We start from the raw sequence: 15,000 nt of genomic DNA, 5'->3' as shown, positions 1-15,000 counted from the left end.
ACTTTTCACATTTTCGACTTTTTCTCCAGAACCACTGGGCCATTTTCAACCAAACTTGGCAAAAAGCATCCTTGGGTGAATGGCTTTCATGTTTATTCAAGTGAAGGGCCATTCCCCCTTCAGAGGGGAAATGATCACAAAAATGCAAAAATAGAATGGGGTCATTTAAGAATATTCTTCTCAAGAACCACTGGGCCAGAAACCTGAAAGCTTCCTGATATAGTGCAGATTCAAGTTTTTTAAAATCATGACCCCCGGGGATAGGATGGGGTCATAATAGAGGATCAAAGTTTTACATACAAATCTATAGGGAAAATCTTTAAAAATCTTTCTTCTCAAGAAACACTGGGCTAGGAAAGTACAAATTTACATGAAAGCTTCCTGACATAGTGCAGATTCAAGTTTGTAAAAATCATGACCCCTGAGGGTAGGTTGGGGCCACATAAGGGATTAAAGTTTTACATGCCATTATATAGCGAAAATCTTTGAATATGGGCCAAGGTGACTAAGGTGAGCGCTGTGGCCCATGGGTGTCTTGTTTGTAAAGACTAGTTGGACAATTTGTTCTCTGTTCTAAATAAACCTCAAAATCATCTAGAAATGATTGAAAACAATTACAATTGCAATTGGTTGTCGTCTGTCTTTGTGTGTCGTGCGTTAACAACTGAACATTTTTAACTTCTTCATATCTACCATTCCAATTCTTTTCAAATTTGGTATGAATCACCATTGGGACAAGGGGGACATAAATTGTAAATTTCAGGACTCCTAAACAAATATTGAATTTACATTGTACGAATGATGAATTGACATGTTACATTCAACACTTTTCAAATTGTGTAAACATTGATTACAAATCAGTAAGATTCAATTTCAAGGGTAAGACAAATGATGGATTTACGTGATCCTTAAAACAAGTTTTGCATAAATTTATACTAATCAAAGAACAAATTACACATTGGCAACCTCAAAGTTTCAAAAACGCATTCCTATCTCATACATTTATTTTGCTTTTTTGTGACTTTCTTTAAGATATAAAACCATCTTGAGAACCTCATTAATACATACTTGTTAAATCAATATAAAAGCTTGCTCATGAAATATAAAGGTAGATTCATATACATTTCCACTATGATTTCCGAGGCCAAATATTCTACAAAGAACATGTAGGAAAACTCTTTCTTTTTTCTTTTTGTTAATTATTTTGCGTTGTGTGTCAACAATTTAACATTTTGAATTTCTTCTTGATAACTACTATTCCAATTCTTTTCAAATTTGGTATGAAGCATCTTTGGGACAAGGGAGACATGAATTGTTAATTTCAGAACTCCTGCACCCCTGGGGCCTTAGGAGCAGGGAAAAAACTGCTAAAAATTGACCTATTTTCAAAAATCTTCTTCCCTACAACCGCACATGTTTAAGAAGAAAAAAAATAAATGCATAGTGATGTAGAGCAGGAAGGCCTCTACCAAAATCATAAATTTCATGATCCCCGGTGTAGGAGTTCTGACCCCAGGGTAAGGCCAAACTTAGTATGTAATGTTAATGTGTAAAGCACTTACATGTAATAAGAATAACATCTTCTTTAGTGCTATTGACACTGAATTGAAACTAAATGGATATTTAGAAAGAGCAGGTAGTCCTTTACCAAACTTGTAAATTTTGTTTAAAACAAAATGAGATGTGCCAAACACTAGAAACTATTTAATTGTGTTAAGAATTCACTTACGAATTGAAAAAATCTGCTTTAAACGGAACTTTTACTACAGGTGACTCTCGATGGCTCAAACTTCGATCTCTTGAAGTTCTCGATCTCTTGAAGTGAAATCATGGTCCCGATTTTTTCTCTCTATATGACAAATCAAATTTACTATCGATTTCTCGAACGTTCGATCTCTCGAAGTTCTTGATCTCTCGAAGTGAAGTTGGGTCCCGTTAAACACATTTCTTTGTTTTTCACTCTCGATCTCTCAAAGTGGTGGTAGCGTATACCCACCATTACCCAAGCATGTAATAATTTCCCCTTGGACCTTACCTGGATTTTGTTGAATGCGGGAGGGGTAATTAGGTGTTTACGTAGTTGAAACATTGCTTGTGCTTCTTTGTGGAGGTGACACACTTGAGCACATAATTGGCTAATTGGTCAGTTTACCCTTGCACTGGGGTTTTGTGTCGGGATGATCAAAATTATATATAATCCGACTATGAATAAAATCAAATTTTGATTTGACGTGCCAACGAGAGAGTAAGTTTTATACATAATTTAGAGATCTACAGTCTGTTAAATTTCTCGAGTTTGTTCTTTGTGTAAATTTAAGTTACTCTAACACATCGGTTTACTTATTAGTTAGAATTTTTGCCTTGGGTAAAGGGACATAACATTGTGCTCTGTTTACTTTGCGATAGTAAAGCTTCATCAGAACTTGGTTTTGTATGCCTATCTAAGTATTATTAAAGAACAAATAGATACATAAACTTTGAATTGTTTTTATTAATGCAAAATAAGGTTTTCTATTTTGATATCAAATTAACTACCTGACGAATATGAAGGAAAACGTGTCAAAACGATATCATATGATCTTGTTGGTAAATATTTCCGGTTACTGTAAAATCTTAACCATATCAGCGGACTTTCAATTTCCGAATTTCGAACTCTCGATTTCTTGAAGTTTTATCAAGGTCCCTTGAACTTTGAGTTATCGAGAGTCACCTGTAGTTTATTTAACCTATGTAAACAAAAACATGGCAAGAGCCTTGTTTACATAACAAGGACTTGTGACCTCTGCATCTCCCTTGTACCTTGACTACTGACATTCAAATTTTTGCTGATCATTAGTAATAGTGAAGCATTCTAAAGATTAAAAATCAAAAAATAGAATTTGAAAAATTTCAGCTCAAATTTATCGTGTCCATGTCCCTTTAAAGTCCCATCTCATGACCATATGGTCAGTGAAAATGTAGGCGGGGCCTAATCTAAACAGATGTTATTTACCTGGAGTGGCCAGGGTCTACCAAGGTGTTAATTGCTATATCCCATGGCACTCAAAGAAATACACAGAGACAGAACATGGTAGAAATCTACCTGTCCATGACTTTTTATAGTTTTAATATACACAGGACCTGTCTCTGGGACCTCTGCAGAGTTTCTGTTGTCATATTGTTTGAATAATGGTTGTATTCCTAAGGGTAGCTGACACATTCTACAACCACCCCCTCTTTCTCTCTCAGTCATTGACTCATTGAATTTTGATTTGATTTGATTTGATGTTTTCCGCCACACTCAACAATTTTTCAGTTATATGGTGGCGCCCAGTTTTTGTTGGTGGAAGAGGGAACCCAGATACAATGCACCTGGGAAGAGACCACCGACCTTCCGAAAGTAAACTGGGAAACTTTCTCACTTACCGGCGCGAGCAGGATTCGAACCCGCGCCGACAGAGGTGAGAGGCCGTGTGCTTTTGAGCGCGATGCTCTAACCACTCGGCCACGGAGGCCCCTGACTCAATGAATAATTTCTGTTATAAATATAGAGGTATCATAAACTGATGACATAAATTACATCAATAAGTTACAAGTTTTAGAAATTATTGTTTGATTTCTGATAATACATGTACATAGAGGGGAAAAATACAATTATATTGAAATTGCATTGTTCAGGGGTCTTTTTAAAAACAATTGAATTACAAGAAAATAGCAGTTGTGGACAGGTCAATGCTATCAAAACTCAGGTATACTGGGCTTCCTCAAGATCTAAAGAATGGCTGTAGATACTGGCTGTTATTGTTATCAAAACACTTCTCTGGGGTAGCTCCAGACCACAGTGTCTGCAGATGTCACTCCACCTGAGATCTATTGTTAAATGTTTGATTGACAGGCAGCTTACAATTGGGGGGTGTTAACTTAAAATTGGGTCTTTAATGTTAATACACCTATTATATTATGTAAAGCCTTTCATCAGTTAATGCACTTTTGAGGGCATTGAAGTTTTAAGAACACATCTTGTTTTATACTGTTGCTGAACATTAGAATTTAACTTTTAAATATTCAGAACAGGATATTTTTTGTAGATTTGATTAAGGTAGATCTATACTCAGCCTTAAATGGACTCAATCATGAAAAAATTGCCTTTACAAGATAAATATATATTCCATTAGTAGATAGACATTGAAAAATATATATGTTGATATGCTATTTTCATTATTATTGCTTCTCAAAAGTAAGCACCCCATCAACATTAAGGAAAATGCACTCCTCCTTCTTTATTTTTGTTAATAATTATTATTTTCCCAAACAAATGGGCTGTAATAAGCAACATAGACTATATACCCTTTATTTAATGATACGTAATCATTTATTCTAATAAATTGGAATAAATATTTTCATAATGTGTACTTTGTGAGCCCAAACATGTTAAAAGAAATACTGTAGGAAATACCATTTGACGTCAATATTGGTCTTTTCCCTAATTTTTATGGACTAAACCTTGAATTAATTGTTTTTAATTTACAGATTATTATCTTAGAATAAGGATTTGAGTAAGAAAATCTTATGTTGATGTATTATTTTAGAAGCTATCAGCTCTACAACAAGTACCCCCCCCCCCCCAAAAATTTCTTGAAAAATTATACATAATCATATCCTCGTAAGACATGTGAAGTTTGAGCATATTTACAACCTTGGATAATAATTTGTACTATGCTAAACTATAACTATTATAAGATACATGTGGTTTACAATTAAATTTTTACATTTTATTTGACAAAAAATATTCTCGAAAGGCTTTGCACAATGTAAATGTAAAACGAAAGTACATTGTAACAAACTGAATTTTGATGATTTTGCTTATATGATTAATGCATACGTGTAATGTGTGATATATCTTATATCCTGAGACAAAGTTTTATATGAATCTCTACAGGTCATGAAATCATTTACATGTACATAAATTGGATGTATGCACATGTACACGTACACCACTTACGACGGTCTAAGTAGATGCAATCTCAATAAGGAACTAATAGATGCCGCCCCAATAATTTTGAAAAAAGAGAGGATGAGGAAAATATGACAAATTCATAACAGTCTGTGAAATAAAACAAATTATTTGCAGCTGATCTTTGAAGCTTGCGTCAATATCTGTAACATTATAGCAGCGAACATGTGAACTTTTCTTTTTTACACGAGCGTACCATGTATTTGTTGATGATATTTTGGAACCTAATCTAACCCGGATCTTCACAAAAGAAATATTATCATGATGCTCGTGGAAATCTGAATTGGCCTGACTTCCCCCTTTCCCATCTGTCTCTCCCCACTTTCTGATGCCCGCAATTCCATATGTTGAACATTTGGATCATAGTAAAACTTTTACATACATGAATAGTCAATGTACACTGAATGCCTCATGGACATGTACAATGTAATTGACACACCCTCATCCACCAAAGTGTAGTTTGTTCTCCAACCGTTTTTTTTCTAAAGCTATAATCATCTCTATCTCCCGCCTTTTAAAAAAAAAACACCACAAAATCTCAACTTAGAATTTGACTGATAAGAAGATAATTAGAACACGCAGGAAGGAATCAATATCGGATATTCATATCTCATATCGCCATGTAAAAATCAAATGGATATCGTTAAAATATCACATTTCGGAAAACGGAAGCGTGGTTCCGCATTTACATTTGATTGTGACATAGGCCGAGTATAGGTCTACTTTAATACAGGGTTTGACACTAAGGCACATCCGACCGACCGAGTCTACTAAATGATAGGTCCGGTCGGATAAAATGTCGATTTACTAGTCCGACTGGTCGTGTTAAAAAAATAAACAAGAAACTTTACTTTAAACCGTAAGATATTTTATTCTTAACTAAAAGAAAGTAACTGTAAAGAGTTTGCAAGCAATCTTGAACCGTGTGATGGAACAATCTCTATTTTTAGTTCTAATAAATAAGTCGCGGTCGGTTGTGATGTTTTACGACATCTACTCGATGTTCATTTTAAACGGTTTATTTGAATTGACTATAATAAAGTGTTTATGGAGTCAATAAATTACGTCGTAAATAGCTATTTATCGGTGTTGACATATGTGGGGGAATGTCTCTATATTTAAATACGATTTCTCGTCCTCAAGGAAAGACAGGAGAATAAAGAAAAGGTTAGGAAGAAACAAAGCAGGGATTATGAAATATAAATTAAATAAAAAGCCGGTTGAGGTCATTTTTTACTAAACTAGACTAAAGAATATCCGTGCCGGGTAGAATTTAAAGAAACAGAAAACGTGTTTGAAAATCAAATGGAAAGACGAGATTTAAGATATTTTTGAGACAATTAAATACGTTTTTGTTCAAACTTAACGTTTGTCATTTAAATGAAGTATTTAAATATGGAGAAACTATTAGTTTTTTTTCTGGAAAGTTGGTCAGGACTAGTGGATATAGAGTCAGGTCTAGTAAAAATCATTTAAAGTAGCCCGACTGGTCTAGTGCTCAAAAAAGTAAATGTCAAACCCTGTAATAGCACATGGGAGTAGTGATACTTTTTCACTTGTACTCAGGGGCCGATAAGGCCTGTGGGCCTCTTGTTAACTTCTTCTTAATAACAACCTTTCCAATTGTTTTCAAATTTGGTATGAAACATCTTTGGGACAAGGGGAACATAAATTGTAAATTTCAGGACTCTTGTACCCCCGGGGCCTTAGGGGTAGGGCAAACACTGTAAAAAATTGACCAATTTTCAAATTAAAAGTCTTTTTCTTACAACTGCACATGTGTAAGAAAAACTAAATGCATAATGATGTAGAGCAGGAAGGCCTGTACCGAATTCTAAATTTAATGATCCCTCTGGGTAGGTGTTCTGACCCCAGGGCGGGACCAAACTTGGTATATAGTGTTTATGTATAAAACACTTAGATAACATCTTCTTTAGTGTTATTGATACTAGATTGAAACTAAATGGATATTTAAAAAGAGCAGGTAGTCCTTTACCAAAATTGTAAATTTGATGATCCCAAGGGGTTTTAGTATCGAGGTGGGCCAAAATAGTCAGTTATTAAATGTGTGAACAATAGAAATTGTTAACTTCTTCTTGATAACTACCATTCCAATTCTTTTCAAATTTGATATGAATCATCTTTGGGACAAGAGGGACATAATTGAAAATTTCAGGACTCCTGCACCCCTGGGGCCTTAGGGGCGGGGCAAAAACTGCCCAAAATTGACCAATTTTCAAAAATCTGCTTTTCTACAACTGCACATGTGTAAGAAAAACTAAATGCATATTGATGTAGAGCAGGAAGGCCTCTACCAAAATTGTAAATTTCATGATCCCCAGGGTAGGGGTTCTGACCCCAAGGCGGGGCCAAACTTAGTATATAGTGTTTATGTGTAAAACATATAGATAACATCTTCTTTAACGCCATTGATACTAAATTGTAACTAAATGGGTGTTTAGAAAGAGCAGGTAGTCCTTTACCAAAATTGTAAATTTGATGATCCCAGTGGTAGGGGTTTTGGTATCAGGGTGGGGCCAAAATAGTCAGTTATTAGATGTGTGAACAATGGAATTTTTAAACTTCTTCTTGATAACTACCATTCCAATTGTTTTCAAATTTAGTTTGAAGCATCTTTGGGACAAGAAGAACATAATTGTAAATTTCAGGACTCCTGGATCCCTTGGGCCTTAGGGGTGGGGCAAAAACTGCCAAAAATCAACCAATTTTCAAAAATCTTCTTCTCTACTCCTGCATATCTTTAAAGGTCATATGAAACGATATCCTGAAGAAATTGAGTTATGTATGGAAATTCATTAATCAAGGTTTATTAAACAATAATTCATTTTTTATTTTTTTATTCAATGCATTATAACGTCATAACAGCTGATCAAATGTACTCGATCACGAAAATGATTTTTGATGATCGCAGCTGATCTCCCTTGCTGATGACGTCAAAAAGACCCACTGTGATGTAAACAACTAGGCCTTATAACATGGTATAACTAAGTATTAACTGCATAGCTTTGAAGTATGCCACAGTGTGCTGCATTTGATTGTAGTACATGTGTTAGGTTGTAGAAGAGGGTGCATATGTACCTCTTCCCAAGGGATACGAGATTTAGAAGAAAAAAATATATGGGTATACAAAATCTCCGATGCGATGGATTTGTTGCCATGAACACTGCACTTCAGTACATCCGTCAGTAGCCAAACAATGTGGACACAAGTAGATCAATTTCAAATCAGACACTGTGCCAATATTTTTTATGCCCCCTTTGAAAAAGAGGGGGCATATTGTTTTGCAACTGTCGGATGGTCGGTCTGTAGACCACATGTTGTCCGCTCAATATCTTGAGAACCATTCACTTGATGATAATGATATTTCATATGTAAGTTGTTTATGAGTGGAAGATGACCCCAATTGTTTTTTAGGTCAAGGGTCAATCTACTCTGGACATGGGAATATAATGTCTGCTCAATATCTCGAGAACCCTTTGCTTGACAGACATCAAACTTGGCACACTGGTACATCCTAAGGAGTAGATGACCCCTATTGATTTTGAGGTCATGGTCAAAGGTCAAGGGTCAAACTGGGCATAGGAATATACTGACCATTCAATGTCTAGAGAACCCTTTGCTTGACAGACATCAAACTTGGTACACCAGTACATCTTCAGAAGAAGATGACCCCTATTGATTTTGGGGTCACATGGTCAAAGGTCAAGGGTCAAACTGGACATAGGAATATATTGTCCGTTCAATATATTGAGAACCCTTTTCTTGACAGACATCAAACTTGTTACACTGGTACTTCTTCAGGAGAAGATGACCCCTAATGATTTTGAGGTCACATGGTCAAAGGTCAAGGGTCAAACTGGACATAGGAATATACTGTCCGTTCAACATCTTGAAAACCCTTTGCTTGACAGACATCAAACTTGGTACACTGGTACTTCTTCAGGAGAAGATGACCCCTAATGATTTTGAGGTCACATGGTCAAAGGTCAAGGGTCAAACTGGACATAGGAATATACTGACCGTTCAACATCTTGAAAACCCTTTGCTTGACAGACATCAAACTTAGTACACTGGTGTATATTCAGGAGAAGATGACTCCTATTGATTTTGAGGTCACATGGTCAAAGGTCAAACTGGACATATAATATACTGTCCACTCAATATCTTGATAACACTTTTGCTTGACAGACATCAAACTTAGTACACTGGTACATCTTCAGAAGAAGATGACCCATATTGATTTTGAGGTCAAAAGTCAATAGTTGAACTGGACATAGTAATATATTGTCTCCTACTCGTTCTTGTTATTATCATCTATGGAATATTGCACGGATTCGTTCTTTCATCAATGATGATGCCTGCAAGACACTTGTATGTTCTCTTGTGTTATCACGCTTAGACTATGGAAATGCACTATTTAAAGGGCTACCCCAAACAGATCTGAGCAGGCTACAGACAATCCAAAACTCAGCAGTTCGACTTGTTGCCCGGGTCAGGAAGCATGACCATATATCACCGGTGCTTGTGTCCTTGCACTGGCTTCCGGTTGATTCCCGTGTTGAATACAAGATTTTACTACACACATACAAGGCACTAAACGGATTGGCACCAGCCTATATCAGCAACCTCATCACTGTGTACGAACCAAAACGATCTCTGCGTTCATGCAATTCACGATTGCTAGAAAAACCCCGCGTTCGTACAAAGACCTATGGAGATCGAAGGTTTGATGTAACAGCTGCCACACTATGGAACAGTTTACCGATAGACATCCGTTTGTGTGGCACTGTCAAAAATTTTAAGACAAACCTCAAAACATATCTTTTTATGAAATCTTATAACTATATTTTGTAATATATTCTTTTTTAAAGTAAAGGTTGGTTTGTCGCATGTTTAAATTGTTTTATTTTATTGGATGTTATATTTTATGCTCTGATTAATCTTTTCATGTTTTACATTTTACATTGTTAAAGCGCTTAGAGTATTTACAAATTATATAATGCGCTATATAAATGCCACACATTATTATTATTATTATTATATTTTAAGAATTATTTGCTTGATTGACACCAAACTTGGTACACTGGTACAGCGTAAGGAGTAGATGACCCCTATTGATTTTTAGGTCACATGGTAAATTCACTCTTGACATAGTAAGATATTTTCTGCTCAATATTTTGAATTGATGATACTACTATCAATTAAATTATGTGTGTGTATAACCCTTTTCAATTTTGCACCATGGGGGGCATATGTGTTTTACAAACATCTCTTGTTTATTTTCCAAAGACTGAGACAAATCAAAATATAAATTAAAGTCAACCGCTTAGTTAAACCGAAGACACTGGAAGTATGTATTACTAAATTACACAAAGGTAGGTTATCATTGTAATCACAAAAAAACATTTTATCAATGAACGTGAACTTTGAATAAATCTACTCAAAATTATATTCTATTTTCATATCTCATCTACATTACAAACTCTATCAGTCAACGATATTCATATAGTTTCATGTTTATTAGGCCTATACGTGTAATATAGCTATACTAGTATCCCAAAAGTGTGTAATTTTTAGCCGAGTTGCAACGAAGTTGAACTCGGCTTTGGTGATGCGGGCGGGCGGTTGGGCGTCAACAATTGATTTCCGGATGATAACTCGAAAAGTTTACAATCTAATCAAATGAAACTTTGATATATTGTTGGGTACCAGGTAAGGAAGACCCCTATTGATTTTGGAGAAAAATTGTCAAATGTTAAGGTCACAGTGACCGAAAATAGAATGAAAATTTCAGAAAAATTTGGTTTCCGGATGATAACTCATAAAGTTTAAATCTGAATCAAATGAAACTTTGATATATTGTTGGGTACTAGGTAAGGAAGACCCCTATTGATTTTGGAGAAAAAAGGTCAAAGGTCAAGGTCACAGTGACCGAATATAGAATGAAAATTTCAGAAAAATTTGGTTTCCGGATGATAACTCAGAAAGTTAAATCCGAATCAAATGATACTTAAAGATATTGTTATGTACCAGGTAAGGAAGACCCCTATTGATTTTGGAGAAAATGGGTCAAAAGTCAAGGTCACAGTAACCGAAAATAGATTTAAAATTCAAAAAAAAAAATAGTTTCCGGAGAATAACTTGAAAATTTTTAATTTGAATCAAATGAAACTTGGTTATATTCTTGGATACCAGCAAAGCAAGACCCCTATTGATTTTGGAGAAAAAAGGTCAAAGGTCAAGGTCACAGTGACCAAAAATAGATTGAAAACTTCAGACAAATATGGTTTCTGGACAGTAACTTGAAAAGTTTAAAACTGAAATTAGTTCTTCACAATTATAAATATGCCACATCATTCCTGACTTTACAATGTATCCCATGCAACTCGGCTTATGCACCCCTGGGTGCATATATTAATTTTTATTTTCTTATTATTAGTAAAATAAAATTATTAGTAAAATTCAGTTGAATTAAAATTGTAAATAAACCAATTCAAAAAGAAAATCATGAAGTATCATTCAGAAATTATAATTTATATTCCATATACTATATCAGTACTGATATTACTAAACATGCTTATCAAAAAAAATTATTTTATTTTTTCTCATTAAAATAATATTTGAACAGTGGGGATGTAAATTGAGAAAGTAAATACCTGCTATAGAATTATAAACACAAGCAATTTTTATATATAACTTACGATTGAAAAATATAGAAGCACCCCTTCCCCATTAAAATAACGATTTGTGAATTTTATACTTGAATTGGGACACATGAGGAAACGCTAGCTGATTATGAAGAACCGTGCGCCAGTAGAACAGATGACATCCATGATACATTTACCACATTTAGGGTACTCTACACTTACAAGAACATTTAGCGCTATTTCAATATTGTGGTTATTCGTATCCCATGGGGATCCGGGTTAGAATAGGTCTTTGAGCAGTACCCCTTTGCTTGTCGAAAGAGGCGGTCCTTTGGATGAGACCGCAAAAACCGAGGTCCCGTGTCACAGCAGATGTGGCACGATAAAGATCCCTCCCTGCTCAATGGCCATAAGTCCCGAGCATAGGGCTAAATTTTGCAGCCCTTAACCGGCAGTGGTGACATCTCCATATGAGTGAAGTATTCTCGAGAGGGGCGTAAAACTGTATTCAATCTCAATCAATCAACCTTATAAAAAGGAAAATGGGATTGTCATTACAGATTTGAGACTATTTCATAAATAAAATGTACATCAGTTCATACGACTAGAACTAATCTTTTTAAAAAGATAGTTAAACTTCAGTATCTGATGGCATGGGGTCTTGAAATCCACAGGCATCTGCATGATGTATGGACAGTACTACCCCCCCCCCCCCCCCCCATTCTGATTTTTGTTGGGGGGGGCGCTATAATTTCTCCAAAATATGTGGATTCTCTGTTTAACCCATCCCAATTTCGATTTAAATGTAACCGTTTGACTTTCCCACTTTTTGTAAGATTTAGAGATTGGCCTTCTACCGGCTTTATTGTTACCGGTGGAAGGCCAATCTCTAAAGCTTACAAAAAGTGGGAAAGGATTACATAAATCGAAATTTGCATGGGATAGACAAGGAATCCATACATTTTGGAGGAGAAATTATCCCCGAAAAAAAAGTCAGAAAAGGAGGGGGTAGTAGTGGCCATACTTCAGGTGCCTGTGCAGTGTTGACTTCTTCCACGGGCACTGGAAGTTAATGTAAATATATAGTATGTGCATGTATATATGTATACATGCACATATTATATATTTACATTAACTTCCAGTGCCCGTGACTTCTTCAATATCATTCTCTGTTGAAGAACGTTATTCGCTTGCTGTGCATCATTCCTGACTGGTTTAAACTGATATTGTTGAACCACAAAATCGGACAGTTCGTCAGAAAACAGAAATTAGTTCATATCCGTTAAATGCAGTAAGATATTTCGTTGAACAAAACGTTAGGCCTACACTATTTTCATTGCGTTGTTTACATCGATGGGTCGTTGTGACGTCACAAACACACATAATCAAGAACGATAAGCGGGTAGCAAATTCATTCTATGTACAAGTTTACAGCTTTATTTCTTATCAATCCAAAGACAATGATTTTTATCAAACGCTATTTGACCTTCATTCATACCCATCTTTATGTTTTTAAAGTAAAATACCATTGTTAGAAATCGTTTCATATGACCTTTAAGAAAAACTAAATACATAGTGAAATAGAACAGGAAGGCCTCTACCAAAATTGTAACTTTCAGGATCACTGTGGTAGAGGTTCTGACTCCAGGGTGGGACCAAACTTGGTATATATAGTGTATATGTACAAAACATATAAATGATATCTGCTTTAATGCGGCTGATACTAATTTGAAACGAAATAGATATGTAGAAGTAGGTAGTCTTTTAATTACCATAATTGTAAATTTCATGATCCTAGGGGGTAAGGGTTTGGTTTCAGGGTGGAGCCAAAATTATTATAATGATTTGAAGGACTTCTTGAAGTTTGCTGATACCGTGTAAAATCTAAATGCATATTTTGGAATAGTAGAAAAAATAATGGTGAGCTTCACAACCCCCAGTTTTGACTCTAGGATGGGTCCAAATTAGTCATATCATTTAATGTTAATACATATTTTATAATTGTAGATTATGTAAAGCCTTTCATCAGAATATGCACTTTTGAGGACATTGAAGTTTTAAGAATACATCCTGTTTTATACTCTTGCTGAATATTAGAATTTAGCTTAGATATTCAAAACAGGATTTTTTTTTTAGATTTCATAGCCTGTGGGATTAGTGATACTGTTAACTATTACTCAGGGGACCGATAGGCCTGTGGGCCTTTTGTTTTTATAATGAGTTTGTTATAATTGAGTTACGAATTCACAATAAACATATATTGAATTACATGTTACATGTCACTCTAGACATATATAGTGAATTATGCTGAATTGCAAATTTTTATAGAATGTTTGCGGTAATTTGCTATATCAGAATTTTACCGTATGTTTATAACAAATCAAAATTGTTTATCACAAGCACTTCACTATAAGTGTGTTTTACTGTATTTGTTCGTCCCCAGCACTTCGCTATAAGTATGTTTTACTGTATTTGTTCATCCTCAGCACTTCGCTATAAGAGTGTTTTACTGTAATTGTTCGTCCCCAGCACTTTGCTATAAGAGTGTTTTAATGTATTTGTTCATCCCCAGCACTTCGCTATAAGTGTGTTTTACTGTATTTGTTCATCCCCAGCACTTCGCTGTAAGTGTGTTTTACTGTATTTGTTCATCCCCAGCACTTCGCTATAAGTGTGTTTTACTGTATTTGTTCATCCCCAGCACTTCGCTATAAGTGTGTTTTACTGTATTTGTTCATCCCCAGCACTTCGCTATAGTCTGTTTTACTCTATATTGATTAGATACTGATATGATTAGAGTGCACACAAAGTACATGAATTGTTAATCATTTAATGCAGACTATGTTAGAGCATTTTATTTGACTTTTTTCAGGTTTACTTGGTATTAATGGCACAGCTATTGGTGACGTTTGCATTTGCCATCTTGTTCTCCACTGTGTATGTATAATATATTAGCCAATACACAATGATAGATATGTTCAATTAAGTTAGCTTAAATTTCTGATCAAAATTTGTTTGATGATGGCATAAAATTATCAAGAAATACTTCCTAAATGCAAGTTAAAAATCAAAATTTAATTTAATTTTTTTTTAATTTAATTCCTAGTGTATCAGCTTGACTTTGAAGTTTATGATGAATTTGTCTTGTGCATTGAACTCCTTTATTGTTGAAGTAAACATTGATCATAATATACTATGTAATGACCTCGAAAATGAACCATGCAACCACCAAGTACTCTAAAAAATGGGAGAAAGATCTGATGATGATAACAACAAAAGTTGTCCCAAAGCATCCTTAGTTAAAGGGGGATCTGGTTTGTTCAAATGAAGGATTCTAGC

General features: G+C 35.0%; 1 protein-coding gene across 9 annotated transcripts in view; it reads left to right on the top strand.

Moving 5' to 3' along the window:
* Positions 1–15,000, top strand: part of LOC125683165 (protein lifeguard 3-like) — a 79,592-nt gene that overhangs the window by 25,712 nt on the left and 38,880 nt on the right. For all 9 annotated transcript variants that reach the window (XR_007372796.2, XR_007372797.2, XR_008795793.1 and 6 more), the window contains exon 5: positions 14,534–14,598. Coding sequence is in view for 4 of the 9 variants with exons in the window: in XM_048924014.2 (XP_048779971.1) it covers positions 14,534–14,598 (65 nt within the window). In the remaining 5 variants the exon portion in view is untranslated. The remainder of the gene's footprint in view (positions 1–14,533; positions 14,599–15,000) is intronic.

The sequence above is a fragment of the Ostrea edulis genome, chromosome 6 (genome assembly GCF_947568905.1).
Source record: "Ostrea edulis chromosome 6, xbOstEdul1.1, whole genome shotgun sequence".
In the NCBI taxonomy this organism is placed as follows: domain Eukaryota; kingdom Metazoa; phylum Mollusca; class Bivalvia; order Ostreida; family Ostreidae; genus Ostrea; species Ostrea edulis.
This window is presented reverse-complemented; position numbering and strand designations above follow the sequence as displayed.